This window comes from Porites lutea, chromosome 8 (genome assembly GCF_958299795.1).
Source record: "Porites lutea chromosome 8, jaPorLute2.1, whole genome shotgun sequence".
Taxonomy (NCBI): Eukaryota; Metazoa; Cnidaria; class Anthozoa; order Scleractinia; family Poritidae; genus Porites; species Porites lutea.
The window spans coordinates 11154657-11176708 of NC_133208.1; the positions used below are offsets into that span (position 1 = coordinate 11154657).

At 36.5% G+C, this 22052-nt stretch overlaps 1 protein-coding gene across 1 annotated transcript; it reads left to right on the forward strand.

Moving 5' to 3' along the window:
* Positions 1 to 339: 339 nt before the first annotated feature.
* On the forward strand, positions 340 to 18113 carry LOC140946057 (sorting nexin-17-like). Its single transcript, XM_073395125.1, has 15 exons — positions 340 to 504; positions 5100 to 5174; positions 6755 to 6937; positions 7438 to 7548; positions 9084 to 9174; positions 9276 to 9360; positions 9844 to 9913; positions 10603 to 10695; positions 11516 to 11656; positions 11964 to 12026; positions 12456 to 12560; positions 12997 to 13074; positions 13997 to 14080; positions 16999 to 17115; positions 17902 to 18113. The coding sequence occupies exons 1-15, from the start codon at positions 445 to 447 to the stop codon at positions 18001 to 18003; spliced, it is 1458 nt and encodes a 485-aa protein (XP_073251226.1). The 5' UTR covers positions 340 to 444; the 3' UTR covers positions 18004 to 18113.
* The last annotated feature ends 3939 nt before the right edge of the window (positions 18114 to 22052 follow it).

The following is a 22052-nucleotide window of genomic DNA, read 5'->3' on the forward strand; positions in this document are numbered from 1 at the left end:
CCAGTGTTAAGACAAGTTATCTAACAATTTTATGACTCTGATTTGTATAAGCAATTTTTCAAACAACCCACCCCCACCCCCCCCTCCCCGCTACAACACCCCTGTCCAACCGGCGTCGATCAGGGAGCTTCTCTCTTCCCGTTCGACAAAGCTGCATCTATTTTTGTTTGTTTTTTGGTTGTTTTTCTCTTGCAGCCTTTATAAAAAACAGCAGTTTCATTGTTGGTAGAAGAGCTACAAAACCCTGCCACCGAGGCATCAGATGTTTTATCCATGGGTTTTCACCGAGCCGAGTCCCCGAATTTTCCTCGTCTTGTCTCGCTCGGCACCAGGTACACAAAAACCTTAGACACGTGATCAAAACAGGAGTCATGGCGGTGGAGAATCGGTGACAAAAGTTATGTAGGTCATCATTTCGTTGGCTCTGATTATTTGTAAGACAAAATGCACTTTTCAGTTCCTGATACTGTTGAGCTTACAGACAAGAGTGGATCAAAGTATCTGGTCAGTATTCAGCTCGCTAGCGATAAAAATTCATTTGATGCACGGTTTAAAACTCATTGATCCTGCCTGGTACCAAATAATTTGCTTCTATACATTGTTATGCTTTTTCTATCCAAGGGATCTCAAGTTCAGTTTTACCAACAGCCAAAACAAATTGATTTCTATAAAGTTTGGTTTTTACGCAAAAGGCGGTATTTTTAACTCCTTAATGTCAACAGAAGGCAGGGCTTTCTCAGTTTCCTTAAATGTCGTAATTAACATAAGCTTATAGTATTACCATTGACCTTGCAGAAGTTTGTTAAAAAAAACTTTAAGTTAAGTTAAGTTAAGTTAAAAACTCACAATATGAAGCACTAAATAGTACTCTGAAGTACCATTGAGTAGCTTTTGTTTCTTGGCGTTATGGAATGATTACTTTGTTTCTGTTAATTATGAAGACGATGTTAGTGCGTTTTCAATCAGAACTGTTGTTCAAAGTTTGCGTATGTGCGCGAGCTGATATAAGTTGAGCTCGTGATTTTACTTGTGTATTTCCATAGCACAATCCTTTCCTGGATCATTAAGGTTTCACACAGCTACTTTTGTGGGTTTTGCAGATTTCAAGGTCTGGACTTGATTTAAACATAAAAATGTGCATGTTGTTTATTTGCATTTTCTTTGAGGTTATTTTCTAATTCTGTCTTTGAGGTGACTCCATATCAAGTACTTTTGCCCTCATGTTGTTCAAAGTTTAACAGTCACCCTGCTCCGGCTCTCTATTAGGTGGAGGGGGACGTTGGGGATTTAGGTGTTGTGCATGGTGTTGGTCACTTATTTGTATGGTATTTTGGTGAAATATTAACAATAAGATTGGATGAGGTTGAGCAAAATATTGTGCTTTTTTCAGTGGCAAGCAGATCAATTGAACGTTTGAGCAAATAATTGATCTGCGAGACAAATCACCCTACTTTGTGATAACTGAGTTCAATGATATTATTGATCTATCATTCGATCATCAAGTTTCTTCTGTTCATGAATTTCTTTGGAATGTGAATTGATCTCCCACTTTAACGCAAGAGCGATCACAATAAGGAGAAAAGTGTGGTTTCATTTATGCTTGAGCAGAATATTATTTGCAGCCAAACACAGTTGGACGACATTGTGCATGAGCAGAGGTTTATTTGTAGGCAGTTCTTTGCAGGTTATGTGGTGGGCTCTCGGGCCAGTGAAAAGGAAGAAAAATTTGCATTGAATGATAAAATCCCTTCTTGAGGTATTGTGGTGGTCTCAATCTGTACAGTGTGCGATGTTTCTATTTTTAAACCTTTGGTGTTCAAAAAAGTGAAATTATCTGCAGTGTTACAGTTTCCTGTTTGCCCTTGTCAGAACCAAATTTAGCTTTGTATCTGTCCTTGTTTATTGTGTACTACCACTCTAATTTTTAACTGCTTGTCCCCACCGAATGTTGCATCCTGGACCGCACAACAGAAACTGTCTCAGTCAATTGCCAATCTTCCAACTCCTGCTAGTGACATGTCAAAAACATCCTGTATGTCCATTCCCCATGGCCTTCTTGGTCTTCCTCTTTGTCTTTTCCCATCTATCTTTCTAATCAATTGATATGAACTAAACAAAATTATTGGAATGTTGGGGGGGACATGGGGGTTTACGGTATTGTGGTATTAAGCTTTTTTTCAGGTGGTATTTTGGTAATTTTCATTTTAATGTGCAGTATTGCAATATCATCTAGCCCTGTGGTATGCTGTTTTTCATCCTTTTAATTAACAGTCGCTTTCGATAAACATTTAAGAATAAAAATCAACGATAAAAATTTTGAATGACGTTTCGATGACTCACTCATCATTTTCAAATTCTAAAAAGATAGATTGTTAAAAGTTCTTAATATATTAAGAATGCGTGTGAAGTCTCGTTGCATGTGATTAAAAACTACAATGTGGAATGTAGTGAGTGTTAATTAGGTACTAAATAGTTTCGCTTTTATTGAGTCTGATTGAGTGTTCAGTTTGGGTTTCATTTCCTGGGTAAAAAGCATTTCGTAGATCAAGCATTCAAATTTCCCACGACATTTCTTCAGTATAGTGAATTGTTCAGTGAGGTCTTTGTTCTTTTGATTGTGAGAGTCACGCAGGTGTTTTCCAATTGCTAAGTGCTTGTGTTCATCAATGCGTTGGAAAAGGTGTCGGCGAGTATAACCAACATAATCCGCATCACACAGATCACATTTGAATTTGTAAACAATGCATTGTTGATTTATTAACGGTGGTTTGGCTTCAGCTACTCTGATGTCGTCGGCAATTTTCTTGCTTGTGAAAACTGGGCGTATATCACTGTTTATTTTCTTTCCAAGATCGGACAGCTGTCTACGTACAATGTCGGCTGATCTTTGACCCTTGAATGGCAGAATAAACAGAATGGGTGCATTTCTTTTGAACGTCGCGAACCTGCTGTTGATTTTGCGACTCGATGAATCTATCTTTTTAGAATTTGAAAATGATGAGCGAGTCATCGAAACGTCATTCAAAATTTTTATCGTTGATTTTTATTCTTAAATATTTAATTAACAGTATTCTGTAAAAGAAGATCCTTCACAGTATTGTGGTACCATTCGTTTGCACTCTCCTGTCTAATACAGGTCAACACATCATTCAGCACTAACCACAGTAAGCTAAACATGTTAATAATGTTTGGAAGGGCAACCAATGACCGGGCTTTTCGATTGTTGTACTGATCAAATTCAAGGTCTTATTAATTCTGACATTTTCTAGCAATGTCTGAGGTTGATTTCTGGTGCATACATGCTTGAGGCAAACAAACACATGGGATGGATACAGCTTTAAGTAAACGTGACCAGTCATTAAAAATGCGTTAATCGGTATTTCATTGATTTTCGACACGCTATTTTGGTATTTGACAATTTTTCTTACGGTATTGCAGTACTGGGTACCCCCCAATGTCCCGCTCAATATTTAATACTTTTTAATCCTTTAATATGACTTGAAGCAAAATAATGTCCTTTAAAAACATGGTCTTATTGTAGGCGAGAGCCCTTCCACATGGTTGCTAAAATATGATGATCAGTCAGTGGTGACTAAGCATAGATGTAGTTGAGAGCCAAATGTTTTAATGCATTTTGAGTTTCCTAATGCTCTCCAGCCTCAGAATTTGAAAGGTTTTATAGGTGGCTTAATGGAGGTACACTAGTGAGTATTTTTACTGGTTTTTAAAGTAGAAGAGTGCCCATCTTTGAGTAGGTAGGAAAAGTTGGTTCGTGAGTCAGCTTCTTCATTTTGCATTGCTTAAAGGCAGGTACTGTGTTCAGAGTACACTGGTGCCAGTACTTGGGTTCTGGCTTCTAAGGAAACCCTTGAACTAAAGTAGCTTATGTCATTCCAGTCACTTGTAATGTATCAATAGTCAGTTTCCAATCCTCTATCAGTCGAAGCAGAGATGTTTCGCAGCTATGTTTCTTCCTGTACTCTGTCATTTTTGAGTACAGAGTTTTGTTACGGTGGTATATCACCTGGTGACTTAATAACTGTTCATTCAACTATCTTGTCAACTGCTGTAAGGGAAGTAATAGTGGTTGCGATAGTTTTTTGCATCTTGTCTATCTCCCTTCTTAAAGGCAGGTGTCCATTCACCCATTTTCCATGAAATCAGCCATTCACTCTTCTCTATTACTATACATTGTAAAGGTTGGTCAGCAATATTGCTGTTCCCTTAGCCACATTCTTAAGAGGTTGTGGTGAGATCCAGGAGTCCCATCCACCAGATTTCTTTGAGTTGATCTTTTCAAGTGCTTGGTGCACTTCAACCACAGTTACATGTTGTAGTAATTTAAAATCAATATTGCTTTCTTTATAAACTTCTCATATGCTTTTAACTGACTGTCATGTTCACTGTGAGATTCCTCGGTCAGACTACTGACATGATCTCCAATATTTAATGCCGTGTTGGTAAAATAATTGGCCAGCATTTCTGCCACTTCATTTTGATCCTTTTTGACATTGTTCTCCTCAGTTTTTAGGTGTATTGCTCTAGATCTCTTCCCTTTGTTGCTGCAGATAAAAGGTTTGAAAGTGTCGTAGAACTTATCCGGTCAATGTTCTTCTGTCTACTTGTTTAAGGAACATATTAATTGCGAAAAACACAAGAGAAACACAGCTGTTTCTGATCCAACTCACCTACACTTCTGACTAAAGAGCAAGTCAGATAGCTAGTATCTGTGGTTGTTTCACAGAATGTTTTAAAAAGAGACCAACCTCAACCATGCATTGTGTTGGTAAACTAGTATGCAAAATGCACTGATTGCTGTTTGGTACTTCAATAAAGTAAATTTTATAAATTTTATAATACTTACTTTGCAGTCAAAACGTATGAATGATAGATGATATTTAAGTAGTTTTTTCACTTTAACAGTATTTGCATTGAGCTTTAATTTACACAAGGTGGTTCAACGATGAGTGTCCGCAATCCTTTTGTAAGAGTTTACTTTAAAACACGAATCATGTGTTACTGATTTCAGTTGTTTCTCCAGCAATAAAGGGTTTGTTTTGACCTCAGCATTTTAATATCTAATTTCTCTTCTACCACAGGCCTATAATATTTACATCAATGGCTCTTATCATTGTGGTGTTAGATTCTCTGATTTGTATCAGTTCAGTGAGCAGGTAGGTACAGCCTGATGACATCCTTTTTGTCATTGATCAATTAACCATTGTGATCAATTAACAAATTGACTGCCTGCATGTGGCTCGTGGATCCACAACACTTTGACAATGTTATGACATAATTTTATCATCAGTTAAAATACTGGTGTCAATTTGTTTTTGATAATAACAAAGGCTTGAAAAAGTCAAATTGCCAGTAAAAATGAAGAAAACACAACAAAATTTATGACTCTTTTAAACTAGCTAAATGTTATTGTCAGTATGTTTTCTTGCTTGATGATTGGCTGCGAAAGACATTATCGTTACAGAGTTTCATTTGCTAAAAATATGATAGGTTGACTCACGCCACTGCCTTGCGTAAATTAGGAATTGAATTGTTTTCCAAACTTTAGAACAAGAAATGAGATCAGCAATGTTTTTTGTCTTGAAAAATGGAGGTACAGTATAAAGTTGTGAACTATTCCAGTAGACAGAAACTACAGAACTAAGCAAAAACATCAAAGTTCTGCATGACTGCGTCTTGCATAAATAAAACTTTTGTGTCTGTCCTCTTATTGATCATGAAAATTAGCCAATCAGCACGCAAGAAACAATACAGTTTTTGTAAAAAGTATTATTGATACTATAATTATTGTTCTATAAAGTAACGGGACAATGTTCTGACATTTCGGCGACATCATAACGCCATCATCAAGGAATAGAAATAAAAATGCGAGTTCAAAAGGTGTTAAAATACTGTAAATTTGCTTGAATGAAAACAGCTAAACAAAGACCTTAGCACTGATTGAATCCATTTGCATGTTCAAGGCCAGTCTTAATAGTTTGATGTAAAGCATTTCATTAACGAGGCAGTCAAATTTGTCTTTGCATTTTTTCAGCACTCTAAAGCAGCAGAGAAGGTCCTCAGGGACGGCAACTGTGTGGTCTTTAACTGTTTCCTTCATGCAAATTTAGAGTACTTTAACTTCTTTTGTACTTGCATTTTTATTTCTCTTCCTTGATAATGTCGTCATGATGTCACTAAAATGTCAGAACATTGTCACGTTACTTTTTACATATTTATAAATATTATTGTTATTATTATTAAATTATTAAATCATCTTATTAATATTGTTATAGTTACTGTAATAATAACAGGAATAAGTAATAATAAAACAAATGTTTGCATCAAGCCCATACAAAATATTTATTGTTTATTATTTTTATTGAGCATTCTTTATGTTGTAATTCATTTATTTTGACCTACATGGTATAATATTACAAAAATCAGTTTATATTTTTATCAAAGCACTGTCAATTACCACATCATGCACTTCAGTGAGACTGAAATAATAAGAATAATTTTGAATAATTCTTGTAGGAATTTTGATTTGGGTTATATTAGCATCCACTTTACTGATCGGGGTTAAACCTTCCTTTAGACCTTTACATTTTTAACAATAATTTTATTACATCTTTTCCACTCTGGGTTGAACCATTAGCTACTGTGATGGTTATTAAAGTTTTATTATTACACTGCAAAATCAACAAGAGTAGTCTATTCAAATGTTGACTAATCAATGCCTAAACTTGTTCCATAGCTGCGTAAAGCATTTGGCCCTAGAATCACAGCTAAGTTTCCTCCAAGAAAGTTGCTTTCTTTGACACCTGTACAAGTTGAAGAGAGACGGGAACAGCTGGAAAAATACTTACAAGAAGTTTGTCAGGATCATGCGATTACCTTGAGTTCTCTCTTTACAGGATTCTTTCTTAATGCTCAAAAGGTTTGTTTCAAATTTAGTATGAATATGCAGGGGCAAAGGGGGTGGGGAGTTGGCAATATCACTTGATATGTCGATATGCAGATTATTTCTTCAACTCACCCCTAGACAATACCCTGATTTTTGCAGCTTGCTAATCTGATGAAAAAAGCAAAAAACTAAAACAAAAACTTGCTTACAGGACTTTCCAAGATGTTGCTTAAGTCGGGATTCTAATGAGGACATTTTAACAGATTTGTGGATGATTCAGCCTGTTATTATTTTCTGAACTTCAGGTTTACATTGTCATAACGTTACTCTGAATTAAAAGCCGTCCCAGTGGAGAGATTTATGAAATGAAAGACCTAAACATTGTTTCACTTCTATACAAAATGTCTGCATAGCCCAATGTTATTGATCTAGAAGCTAGCTTATACTCTAGAGGGTAATAAATCCATGAGAAATTGACTTTCCTGAGAATGCCTAATTGAAAGAGTCTTGTTGTTTTGGTTGTTTTCTTCAAGGAATCTTTAAAGGCATCCTCAGAGAGTGTTCAGCTTGATATTTATTTGATGAATGGTCAAAAGGTGGCGTTGAATATTCAGTCGACTGACAGAACGGATGATGTGCTAGAGGTGAGAGGCTTTGTTGATGAACTGCCTCATAATTACTGTATCTTGCTATTCTCGTCTCTCTCCTACTTTGCTTGTTGAAATTTGATTAGTGCAGCAGTCACATTAGTCAGTGATTCTATCAGTCAGATCAGCAAGTCATAATAGGTTACCAGCTAATCAGTCATCCATCCAGTCAGTTGTGAGTCATTCCCACCAGTCCGACACTCTTGAAACCAAAGAATTGTTTCAAGAGTGTGTAAATTGCTGTCATTTATTTATTTGGTCAGCTGGCTAGCTTGTCAGCTGTCGAGTCAGCAACTGATCACTTCATACTACATGTATTTTAAGTAAATTTGTCTCTCCGGGGACCATGCCAGTCAAGTTGGTCAGTCAGGCCAAGCCATACGAGTTAATCATTAAGACAAGTCATTTGGTCAGCTGGTCAGTCAGTCAGTCAGTCAGTCGTACTGGTTAGTCAGACAAGTCATTTGGCCAGTTGTTCCATGATATTTGTCAATCAGTCAGTCATGCAGTCAGCCAGCCAGCTGCAGTCAGATCAGTCTTTTGATATCAAATCTGTCACTCAAGTAAACAAGTCTTCCATTCAGCCAATCAGGTCATTTACATCATTGTTTGTAGCCTGTCAGTTGGTTAGGTCAGCTAGTCTTGTCAGTCTGTCCATCAGTCAGTCAGTCACTCAGCTATGAAAGTGAGTGAGTGGGTCAGTCAGTCAGTCAGGTCACTCAGCGATGCAATTAGGTCAGTCAGTCAGTCAGTCTTATTATGACCACCAGATCAGAGAGCTGTCATCAAGTCAATTCAGTTAACTAGGTGTAATCAGCTAGTAAGCCAGTCAGTAAAGGTGTCAGTCAATCAGCTATCCATCAAGTACTTTGGTTGGTCGATAATAGTTAAAATGGCAAATCAAGGTAGATTAACAGAGAGGTAGTTAAGCCAGTCAGTCTGTCAGTCGGACACAAGTCATAGGTTTTTTATTGAGGTAGAAAATAAATCTGTTAGGCTGTTCTTAGCCATCGTATCAGGAGAGCAGTTGAACAGTGATGCAAGTAGTCAAGCTACAATGTACACGTAGTCTGTTGAATCAATCAGTTATTTCATAATCATGAAGTCAAGTCCACAAGTCAGATAATATTAAGTATTGTGAGTCATGCCAGAGGATCATTGTGTTGACCAGTCAGTCAAGTAGGTAGAGTAGATCCTTTGAGCCTGTCATTATTTGAGTATTATGTAAATAACAGGGCTGTCGCTAGCCCCATCATGGCTTGTAATTTCCTGTGGCTATTATGAGGATGACATGCAGCACGGGAAATAAAAGGGAAATGGAACCAAAAGAACTTCCTTGCTGTTCAATTCCCTACCTATGCAAAAAAACGGCAACTGGAAATCTTATAGTGACAGCCCTACGTGTACATGTAAATAATCAGTCAACTTGATGAATGTTTACTGTATATGTACCTGTTTAAATCAACCAGTCTTTCATTGTTACTTTGTCAGTAAGACAATCAAGAAAAAGTTTTTCTGTGACTTTTTCTCAGGCACTGATGACAGAAATTGATCTGAATGAGGAACTTGTTTATTACTTTGGTCTTTTTCTGATCAAAAGAGCAGATGATGGTGAAGCCACGAGTGAGTAAATTTACATGTACTTGACTTTTTCACTCTCTGAAGTGATCTGTGCAGAACTAAAAATATGTGATCTTATTGAGTTATCATTTATGTTCTTTTAGTTGTGAGAAAATTTCAAGAGTTGGAAGCACCCTATTTGACACTGAAGCAACAGTCAGGAACTTGTCGTGTAGCTGTCAGGAAAACGTAGGTCTAAACTAATACTAAGTCACTGATTTTAAAAAAATAAAAAATAATGTGCTCTGTTAAAACCAACTTTGGTATTCGTAACTGTCAAAAGTTAATATTTTCTTGTTTTACTAAATGTATTTAAAAGCCACATGTACAGTGCTAAAGGTCACCTGAACTTCCACTATCATGATCACACTATCTTTCTACAAAACATTGTGTGCAGTTTTTGTTTGGGTGATTTTGTAGATCAGTGTTCATTGATATCATTTTCAGTGCAGCTAATTTACTCTTTAAAAACTAACATTACTTTGGTTTGAAAGATCAAGTTTCAGTATGACAATACACTGTAGCTCAATTTCCAGCGAATAAGTTGTCTTGTGAGCCATTGAAATGGTGATTTGGTTTACAACGGACAAAAAATTCCTTCTAGGAGTAGCTGACATGTTGAAGATAGATGTTTCAGTTGTTTTTCATGTCACTGATTTTTCTACTTTTCAGCCTGTGGGATGCAAAAATTGAGGATAAGATAGTTCAAGACCGAATAGGAATGAATCTTTTGTATGTCCAGGTAAACTTAACAGATTTTATCATTGTGGTGAAGTGGGATGGTCTACAAGTTTTGAAATCTGTACTGAGACTGTTTAAGACCTGAAGTATGTGTACGAACAAGATTAGTGAAATGGCTTCTAATATAACAATATACTTTGGTTATATTTCACAGCTAGTTGCATAATCAACAAGAAATCTTGCAATTAAAGTTCAATAACCTGTTCAAAACAACAAAATTTTAAATGCTAAAAGGCTGCTTTATGTTGTTTTGCAAGTCAGTTCTATGTGACTCCCTCAATGGCTCCAACCCTAAATTTAAAAGAAATTGTTCAGAGGCTTAAAAATAATCTACTCTCAAATTTTATAATTTTGTGCATAGATGTGGTTAGATGTAATTTAAGCTTAAAGTCAAACGCGAAACAATGCTGATCAGTAGCCTTCCATGTCACAGGCATGCGGAGTGGTCAGGTGTCTGGAGGGGGTTATGGGGTTTTACCACTCTGCCGTTGAGGTCAACTCATTTGAGATCACGGGAGCTTTGCCTGTTTTGATTGTGCTCGGCGATTTAGCTCCCTGCCCTCCCTCCCACTCTGTCGTAAGTATGAGGTAACAGTATCGTTGTTTATAGAGATATCTGCCCACAAGAGTGTCCATGAGGAAATCTTCCACTGTATTTAATAATAATATTTAAGTTTTTATGTTGTACAGGCTGTCAGTGATCTGGACAAAGGATGGTCATTCGGCCCAAAGGAAGCCCATAGCAAACTAGCACAACTCAAACAGAAAGGTGCCAAACTTGAGGTAAGCTGATTTCTAATAAAGGATAGCATAATTTAATTTAAATCTATAATCAAGTTGTAAGTTATCACCTGTCTTCTGACTAGTGGCACCAGCTGGTCCCTGGCGGCTTCTTTTGTCTTTTATGGTCTTTCACAGAACTCAATATATACTTGTTATACTGGATTTTAAAGGTTGGAGCTTTTGTGTTCTTACAATTTTTCTCAGCCTTTAACAATACTTTTCAGTTCAGTAAATACAAACAAAAAAATTAAGACAGGAAATTGAGCGATTGAGCAGAAACTAGTGTTGGGAATTGGCTGAGATTTCATCAATAATTATTATCGCATCACTTAAAGATTTTGATCGATGATTGATTAAGTAATCAATGATAGGCATGTCACAAGTGGTTGTGTATATTATGTTATGGTCCAGTTTTTATCCTTTGTTTAATGTATATTTTGCTTTGTCATGTCCTCATTATATATCATGCATTTATATTTATTTAATATGTTAATATCCATTCAATCAAGGATAATTTTGACCTGCAACATTTACACCAGCAGGCATGAAACTGTAACGTGTTATAACTATTACTGATGGTTAGTTAAAAAAAAATCGTATTGTTGATCATGAATTGAAGCGGTTTTGTCTTACTGATATCACATCCAGGAGATCAAAAAGTAATGTCTGTTTCTTCACTATGTTACAGGTCAAAATTAATTTCAGGTTAAATTTTTTTTCAACCTAGGTTGATTCTCAATTTCCTTTGTCTCCTAGCCCAGATAATTCATGAATTTAATTGAATTTAATTCTGTGATCTATTTTTTGATTTGTATCACAGTTCTTACAATTAGCCAGATCACTGAAATTCTATGGATACATGCAGTTCAAGCCCTGTACAACAAATTACCCCGAGGAAGACACAAGAGTTATTGTTAGCATTGGGGACAGAGAACTTAACTTTAGACTTCAAACTCCAGATGTAAGTTCTTGGATCCTCGTTATAAACACCCAGTAATATTTTTACTGTATATCCTTCAGGGGCTTGCTTTCCTGGACAAATTAGGGCTATTGTTTTTTAAGCCTCACCACCAAATTTAAATCTGAAATGGATTCTGGTAGTATTAAAATGGAACATGGTGCAAACTTAATGGCCTATTTTAACCAGATTACTGCCTTTTCATGTTTTTGGGATAGTAATGTACTGAAAGGCTCAAATTATGTTCTATAAACCATCACCAGCAAACCGTCATAACAAAATCTGTTTTTGGTTTTTCTTTTGTTAAAAGCACAAAGTACAAGAAGGGAGCTTCAAGGTCACCAGAATGAGGTGTTGGAGAATAACGGCAACAGTGAGTTGTTCAATTTGTTGATTTAATTAATTATTATTGGCATTTAATTTTGCTGATGCATTGTAGGTGTATGTTGTACTAGTCAGGAATCTCAGGGGGTTGAGGTGTACAGGGGGCTGGGTTATCAGATTTCCATGTACCACAAGAACATCTTTTTGTATAGTTGAAACCCATGGTGCCCTACAAAAACTTCCTGTATACTGTATACCTAAAAACCATGGCTAAACCTGACTTAACCTTTTTACAGTGTGTTAGATATGCTTTGATCTTTCTTAGAGGAAGGCATCTCCCTCTTTCCCACATTTCTAGGAAATATCAATTGACTCTGTTATATAGCAGGTTAGCCTGTCTAGTCAATACTGAAAATGAAATGGTGTTAGGACCATTTGGTTGGTTGCAGTGAGTTATGTTTATTTTGCGTGACTATAGAGCGACATCAATGAGAATGGGGAAAAAGAGGAACATTTGGAGCTTGCATTTGAATACCTTCTAAGAAAAGATCAGATGCAATGGATAACAATCTACAGTGACCAGGTAAAAGACATTATTATTATATGTATATCGTAACTCCAACATCTTTGGGAAGGCTTGGGGACATGTCTCCAGAAAGCTTTTTTTCTTGGTTAGGTCAATAGACCACCTTTAGTTAGGTTATTTATTTCACTACAGAAAAAAAAAGACAAGAATACAGAAAGTACACAAAAGCAATGTGGTTAGGAAGCCCAAAAAGGAACCATTTATATGCATAAGGCATCTTCTTTAAAAGATGAAGTTCATCATTGTTCCCTCAACAGCTTGTGCCAACTTACCAAGAGCCTCTATCAATCCCCTTTCCCACATATAAAAGAGTGAAAGATGGCACTGAATGGCAACAGGAATAAAAATGACAAAATTGGGCTGTATACCACACCAAGTCTACTCTCTGCATGTTCACGCTTGGCCGTTTGTTTTTTATTTACTATTTAAATAGGCAATTCTTATGAGCCTTTGTCTTCAAAGCATTGTGGATGAGATCCTTCGAATCAAACAAGGAAAACCAGTCAAAAGGGTAAGCAATACACAAATAAATAGTATGTACCTGTATAATTTTTTAGTGCGGTTTTCATTTGAGTGTCGAAAAGTAATTGGTTTTGCACTTTCTACACGATGCGATTGGCTTAAAAGATTCGCGCCACCTTTTCATCCAATCAGAAGTAAAACCAAAGCCAATTGTGACGCGCTCGCATGCATTTTCCCGCGCTTTGCGTCAGCCACATGTAATTACTTCGAGTTTTGATTGGTTCAATGTATTGTCTGTGTCCTATGTGATTGGCCAGAGCAATTACTTTGGTTTTGGTTTTACGACACTCAAACGAAAACCACTCTATATGTTAATTAGGTGAATGATTAGGTGTAGCATTGGTACTAAGGCCCTGTCTGGGTAGAAAGGTGAACCTCCCATCTGCGTCACATGTAGTGGGCATTTATATGAGAAAAAAGTTGACCCCTTTGCCCGAGCCAACGGCTCTTGTGCATTCTATAATTGTCTTGCCTTGACTGAGTTGACCTGGTTAGGTGAGCCAGATTGTTTATGGAGAAAAGTTGACCTGGCGAGAAGGGAGACTGTACCTCGCAGAAAGGTTACCCGGGTAGCCGGGCCAACCTTCTAGCTCAGCCAACTTTTTGCGGTTTCTCATGTAAATGGTTTGCTAATGCCTATCCAATATGGTTTTGGAGGCAGGACAAAAGCTTTCCAGCTTTCCAGGGTATGAAAATTTTCTCTTGCCCATAGTAGCTTGGGTAGGCATGCAGCTGACTGTTCTAACATGGACAACTTTTCTCCATATAAACTGGGCCTAACCAGATGGTGGGTAACACGGATACAGAATCTAGGAAGTTGTCTGATGTTTTGCCAGTTTCTAGTGATCATGGTCAGTTAGATTAATTGGGATTGATTTGTTAATTATTGAAATAAAAACATATTTTTTCAGCCGAAAGATCGCTCAAAAGCTAAAAATGTAGCTGCTCCAGATTTTCAGCGTAATAATTCCGTCTCGTCAGAGGCATCAGCTGAGGTAGGTCACCAGGCCAACTGATTTTAAAATATAATATTGTTGTTGTTTGTTTACATTGCCTAAACAACCTAAAACTACTTAAAATTATCTAAGATGAATGAAAATAATTATCCTTAAAATATTACATACATGTAAGTCGAAGTAAAGATGTGCAAAATTCCCTACAGGCATAATGCTTGAAAAGATCAATGTTGAAACTGTTCTTGTTGTCCTTGTTTAACTTATTCCATGATGCCATATTGCTTGAAAGAAAAATTATCTCTGCAGAGTTACTTCAAAGTTCTCCTTAATTAAATGCCGAGTCTAAGTGATCCTTAATTCTATCTGTTATTGTGACCTTGTATATTAAAATGCTTATAACTAACATAGGCTAAAGGTAACTTGCAGCAAGGCCATGTAGAATTTTCTGTCAGCCATACCATCTTGTAAATTATAGGTAATTTGAGTTACTTCCCTTGTAGAACCAGACATATGCAAAACCTATGCTCATGCTATTTGTTTACTATGTTGGACTATGTTTCAGCTATGTTATGTTCACTACTGCCTATGTATCAACTATGTAGCATACCACACTACATAGTCCAAAGTATGCAAAATCTATGTTGAAACTATGTTTAGGCTATTTGAAAAGTACATAGCTTTTTAATACCTATGCAAATACTATTCAAAATCTTTTCATAGTCTTTACATAGCTATGTATTTACTATGCAATAGAAAGTTCTGCTTTTCCTTCTGATTTGCATCCTATGTATTTACTATGCAACAAAGCAAAATAGCTTTTACATAGCATCTCGATCTTCAATTTTATTTCCAACAAGTTTCCTAGCTTTTACATAGTGCTATGTATATTCTATGCTAAGTGATGAAACATATTTGCAGCCTATGTTTTCACTATGTGACATTTTAATTTAGCTTTATCATGAGATAAAGGTTACATAGCTTTTACATAAACGTAATTTTTCATATATTTTCACTCATATGAGAAATATGTAGTCTATGCGTTTCCTATGTGATATTTCAACATACCTTTTAAAATACTAGGCATTTTGATTGTACAGGTAAAATAGCGCTTACAAAAAGCATACTTCCAACGTAAAAAGCAGTGTTTAAAACTAAAAAACTTAAAAATCGTTCACTACAATTTTTTTTGTGCTTGCAGATAGTTTCTTAGTGAGAAGATTTTTGTAAAGCATTGAATCGCTACATCCATCATTCCTGACTTAACTTTCCTTTCTAGCTCTTCCCTAGAGTTTCTTCACTTGAAATGATACCTCCATGCATCATTTTCTTCTTTTATATTAGCTTCGATCCTTCGTCTTGATTATGGACAACTCCTGAATAGAAATTCATGGTCAAAACTGCGAAACGCTAGCTGCAGTCCTCGGTGTTTGTCAGCCATTTTGTTTCCACTAGTTCCCAGGGAAGCCCGTGAGTTCAACACATGCGTATTTAACGTCTTATCGTCACATGGGCCTTTTCAACCAATGAAAAGGTGTGAAAATTGGCTGATTCCACGCGGGCACTTTCAAGTCAAAGAAGACGAACTGTAAAGCGTGCGTCTTTACAAGAAGACGCTTCTTTTTACTTCAATTTAAAGTCGTTTTCCTGCCAGGTTCAGCAAAAAGTATTCCTAACGTTGGTAAGTGATGTTTTTCTCAATTTGAGTTTCGATTTACCCGTGTTGTCTCCCCTTTTCGCGTACCTGAACAAGTTGGATCGGTCACCTTCGATCACGCTTCGATACTCGTTCGTTTCAATTCTAAAACGTCAGGTTGTTTTTGTGGTCATTTGCCTGAAAATCTCAACTTTTCTGTTTGCAGATACTTATTCGTTGCAGTCAAAAGAAAAGTGTATGGCACTGAAGAGCACGACATCAGCCAAAAGTCTACACGATAAGCAAATTAAGCAAACTTTAACTTGGGGTTTCGATTCTGAAACTGCTCCATGAAAATACTGCATTTGTGTTGTGTGTTCGTGGTATTATATTGCTTTAGTTTTCAATTTTTCGTGTCAAAACCCATTTCTTACCAATGTAAAAGATATTCTAATTCATATGTGTATACTATTTTTTCTATTCTGGTGATTTTACGAGGGTATTTTAAACACTACATTTGCTTAAGCAGATCAAAACCTACCTACATAAAAGACTATGTCAATTCTATGTAATTTCTGTTTGAACTCTAATTAAAGGCTGTGTATGTGATATGTTTTTCCTACTCAAATACTATTAAAATCCTATTTCAAACCTATGCAAAGACTATTTTGTTCTGTGTTTTCCCTATTTTAATGCTATGCAAAGTATATGGCATCTTCAAAAAAGGCTATGTTTTCACTGTTCCTAGGCTATCTGAATTCTAAGCAAACCCTATTCAAAAGCTATTTAATCAACTGTCCCCTGTTCCATTTTACTATGTAAACTCTATTTCAGTCCTATGTGAAGGCTATTTATTTCCTATGATTTTTCTATAAGGTTGACTATGAAGTCTAAAATCTCTTTCTGAAAGCTAAGTAAATTGTATGTATAGGCTATGTGGAAACTATGTCATTTCTGCCTTTGTTCCTTCCTTTAAAAACTGCATAGCTTTTAAGTAGGTTCCGTTTGACTAGCGAAAACATAGCATTTTCGATACAAAAAACATAGTCCTGGCATAGAAACAACATAGGGTCTGGTTAAAGCCATGTATGACTCATTAACATAGGTTTTGCATAGCTTTGTGACATAGCATTTGCATAGATTCTACATAGTGTCTGATTCTACAAGGGTTATGAGCACAAGCTAAGCATGCAGAGCCGCATAACGTTCTAAATTTAGTTATTGCATGTACATTTATTTGAACTAAGTAAGTTCATTTTCATGTAGTAGTCAGCCATTTAAAAGTGTTAAGCAAAATACATTGATTTCTTTTTGGTTTCATTAGGGAGATACAGATCAAGAGAGCAAAGTTGTGAACAGTAAAAATAATAACTCTACCTCTCCATCAACAAGTCCACCAACTTCTCCAGGAAGAAAAGTTGCTTCCAGACAGGTATCAACGGTAATGTGAATCTCATTTCATTTTCTGTTTTCTTAAACAAACTGCCTGATCATGACTTGTTTGGAGAGCAAAGTTTCTTCTTTATCAGGCTGTCAGTATTCCATTTTTTTTTTAGCATGGAGAGAAATAGAGACATCTCACCTTGCAGCATTTCTACCTCAAAGTTGGGGTTCAAAGTTATGCATTGAAGGCCACTTGTGGCATTGTTTTATTTCACGTTCCTCTTAAGTTGCTGTTAATGATTTGTGTGTTTTTATTCCCTTTGAAGAATGTTTCACTGCCCTGTTTGCTTGCAGTTTTGGTAGTATAGGGGGCAGCGTGGCCAAGCAGTTAGAGCCCTGGCATTGGTTGTTCAAAGGCTGGATTAAGTGCTATCCACCGGATAAATCTCTATCCAGTGGATAGTGCATTAGTTTCCCCAATACTTATCCGCTGAATAGTGACTTAATATTCGGTGGATAGCGCTATCCAATGTTCTGGACTTGAAATTTGGAGACCCTGAGTTGAAGCCCCACCCTGAAGGCTAGCTGGATTTGTTGTCGGTATTCCCGTGTTCAAATCCTCGACCATGCTTGTAAATAACCAACTGGTTTGCTTCTGGCCAGTTTGGATTGTTAACCCCATTATGAGTGATTTAAATTATTGGTTTCAAGGATTTGCTGTGGCCCCACTAGCATTAGGGCTATAAATACTGCTGAGGGTGAATAACGGAAATTAAATAACAGAATAAGGTTTAATACAGCTCCTGTTTATTGTGAATTATAATTTTTAAATATTTCCTGACAGGGTAAAGCTCAGGTAACCAAGCAGAAGCTGCCTCCAGCCAGTAATGGTGCAGCCATGACAACAAATGAAGTGTTTGAAGGGATTGGAGATGATGATCTCTAAACTGAATAATACGGTTTTAGTACGTCTTCCCTGATAGATACTGTGTATGCTTTGCTAACAAGGGAAGGCTGGAAAGTTATTAATAACGAAATTTTAGAATTTTTGGATATTTTAGCTTTCACGAAAATAAGTCTGTTTCTATTAGATATGAGTTGGGGACTGGATAAAAAGGCCTATAAAGTAACCAGATTTGATTTGATTTCTTGGCTCTTTTTCTTTGCTTGATGGACTAAGATAAAAAAAAAGAGACTGCTTGTAGACTAGTTGAAAAGTGAATCCACATACCACTTGTAAAAGGAGCAAATTAGCTTAATTCAGATATTTGTAAAATTTGAGTGTGCTTTGGAAAAAAGAAAGTCAATAATTTACTGTTGGCTTTCAAAAAAATGAGCTTGGTATTGATTTGAGGCACCTTTGTCCCTGCAACCCAACAAAGCTCTCACATCACAGATTTTCAAAAGTGTACTGTGTTTTAACATTCAAGCCAAATGCACTGAATCCTCGGAGACCCAGGAGCTGTCAGTCGGGCCAGGAGAAAAGGTGCAACAGGAGTTTTCAAGCATGGGTGGAAGAGCCCCTGGGTACCCTAACTCACCGGACACCCATTTCCAAATGGTCAAGTGAATGCTGCCTCCTGATTGGGCACAAAAATGCTTTGTATTATTGAGTTGAATTTGCAAACAGTAACTCCTTTCAACAGGTATTCAAGCTTGCATTGATCTTGCCTTCATAAATATTAGGGAGTTTAAGATACCACGACGGCTAATGGCCGTGAAAACGTTGCTTGAAAAGTGACTTTGCATTTTTTCAATCTTTATCATCATTATTCCATCTCGCTTACTTCGTCAAATGCAAGCAAACTCTGATCTTCTGGAGCTGAATTCCTTTCAACCATATCCAAATTCAGAAAGAGAAAGAAAAGTTTGTCATTGCTTGTATACGCGTCCTCCACAACATGTGGAAATAGGCATTTTCACATGGTAGTTGTGCAGTGATGGCAAAGAAATGTACAGAAAATGTGATGCATGTGCAGAGTTATTGTTGTGCCTTGTCTAGCTTTTGTATACCTGATGCTCTCATTGTCATTACTGTTGGGGTGTCTTAAACTTCGTATTATTCATGATAACTTGTGATCAGTCAGAAACAGAATTTCCTCAGTACAAGGAATAAGCAGAAAATGAAAGTTTCCATTGCACACACAACCTTGGGGAACTATGAACCAGACAAGTATGGTGAGACAAAAGCCATTGTTTACAAACTCACGAAAAGAACTGAGGAGATGCTGTTTGCCAATTAGGCGCTATAATGCAAAGCATTTTTGGTGCCCAATCAGGAGCCAGCATTTGCTTTACCGTTTGGAAATGGTTCGGTGAGAGTCGGTACCCAGGACCTCTCCCGCCTGTGCTTGAATACTTTTGTCAAGCCTTCTCTACCGGCCCGACTGACTGCCCCTGGATCTCCTAGGATGAATACATTGATATTTAGTGAATGTACTTACATTCAAATGCTCTCAGTGATGGGCTTAGGTTTTGCAATTTTATTTCTCTCAATTTTTAGGCATTCCTAACCAGTCCCCGGTTCGTTATTTGCAAAAAAAAAGGCTTTTACAACTTAAAAATCTCGCTTGGACAATGAGTCACAAGATTATTTTGTCATCTGCCACTCATAAGATGAGCAGTGTTCACGTTGTAGGGAGTATAGCCTTTTGTCTTGCCTCAAACGCTGATTGACATTCTTGCTTTACATATTTCCACTTTGCCTTTAAACCTTGTTTTCTTTAAAAACAGTAGCTGTGATATAAAATAGTCAAAAGAGGATCCTTATTTTTGGATGGTAAACAAGTAAAAAATTATTTATCTACGATTTTAATGGTTATTACTATTAATAAAAATTTGTCAGCATATTAACTTTAGGGTTAATGTTCTTTGGCTCTTTGCGAGAGTTAACAAGCAAAGACAATACAAACATAAAAACAAAATTATAACAAATTTTTTAATATTAATTTTTGTTACATAAATCTTACGAGAAAAGTTTGGATAGTAGTTTATGATGATCAGGAGTGTTTTATCATGCTTAAAATACAACTGAAGGTTTAAAACCTTCCTGTAGTAGATCAGTTAATTCAGTAGAATAACCCTTACTTTTTGATGTGAATGGTTTTTTAAAATTTTCCTGACCAAATTGGCACTAGAACCTCAGCTGTGCTTCATCAGATCTTCAAGATTAATTTCCTTTGTAATTTTTTTAATCATGAATTATGAGGTTTTAAAATTATTTTTTAAGATGTTCTCATTTGGTCATCATGTCCTACATGTGACTGTTGAATGGTAATATAATATTGGATCAAGACTTAGTGATAATTTAAAGGGAGGCATAAAAAGGGGTTCAATTCAGACACCCTCTAGAGCAGATCTAGCGGAGATTTCAATACTGATTTAAACATTAATAATTCTTTAATTGTGCATTGGTGATGTGAACAGTTAATGAATAAAATTGTTTTTTTTATAAATTTTGAAATCACCTGTGTGTTGTTTGCTTACAAAGTTATTTATGCAAAGAGACATTATTTTGTCAGTGTAATGACTGTCCTATGTAAATTTGTACTTTTTAATAGATTTTGTTTTTAAAGTTACCTACATGCATGACTGGATCAGTTAAACATTGATTTGTTGTAAGGTAAAGGGAATGGATGCATTCCAAGCAACTATAGTCTTAGCTCCAATGCACACATTTGAAGAGTGCTGTAATTATGACATTACCATTAATTCATTACCCTACACACAGGAGGCCAACAAAAGTGAGCCCAGTTGCATAAAATGTAACATCAGATGAAATTGTTGACATTTTGGTGTTTAAAATACAGCGGGGTTTTCAATAAGAGCTGGCAGACAGCGACTTTAGCCAGATGTTTCACGTGAATAAAAAAGCCAAAGTTTAATGATGTCTGTGTTGTGTTCAAACACTGTAATTTTTTACTTTTGCTCCGGAAAGCTGGGAATGCATTCTATGAGGTCCAGATGTCAAATATTTTCGGGGAGGTGTGTTCCGTTTTTTAATAGAAACCCATGCTGTTATCACAAGTCGTTTCCTGCTCTGCCTACTCTAGAGCTTTTGCTCCCTACTTAAAACCTTATTGAAAACCCTGATACAGAGTTTGACCAGGGCCAGGTTTACACTAAAGTGAATTGCACTGGATTCTTGATGAATTAAGAACATTATTGGTAGTGGGTTTGTTTTGCTGTTGTCGTACATGCAGATGCATTAACCCAATAAATTCTTAGTTTGGTTGCATGTCCGGAGATTTTGAATCTGGAATATGTCTAGAGTGAATACTTTGTTTGCAAATGAATTTCCTCGGATTAACTAAAGTGCATAAAGTAAGTAGCCTGTGCCACAGACAAAAATTAACTCTGGTTAAATCTATCTGTGAAACAGCACAGAAGTTCGTGTTCTGGGCCCCCACCTATGTACCAGGATTTGAATACATGCCATGATTGGGCTGTTCTTACAAAAGCCATTGTTGATTTGCCAATCAAGTTGAAAGGAAATTCAAAATGCACTTCTGTTGATTTGTTGAAACCGTTGGGGGCCCAGAGCAAGGATCTAGGTGCTCCTTTCCAGACGTTACTAACCAGAGTTAAAATAATTATGTCTGTAGGCTAATAAACACCTGTGAAAGAAGAAGAGGTCACAGATTTGAATCCTGATGGGCCAGGGGACTACTTTGATATTACAATACAAGTAGCAAAAGTAAGCAGTGAAAGGGAATTAAAAGAAGAGAAACTGAAATCCAGCCAGGTTAAAAAAATTTTAAAATATCATGACAAGGTAGCTGCCCTTAACAGAACCAAAATGGAAAGTTGCATGTTTTTCTAAAGATTTTAAAACCCAGTTGCACATGCCCATTTATTAAGTGGGTTAAACATCAAAGGCTAGTTTCCTTTTTGTCCGCATAAAGCAATACCCATTGTTATAGTTGTAGTGGTAATTTTCCTATGACAAGAATAACACAAAGAGCAACAAAGCCTCAAGATGGTGATTGACATCAA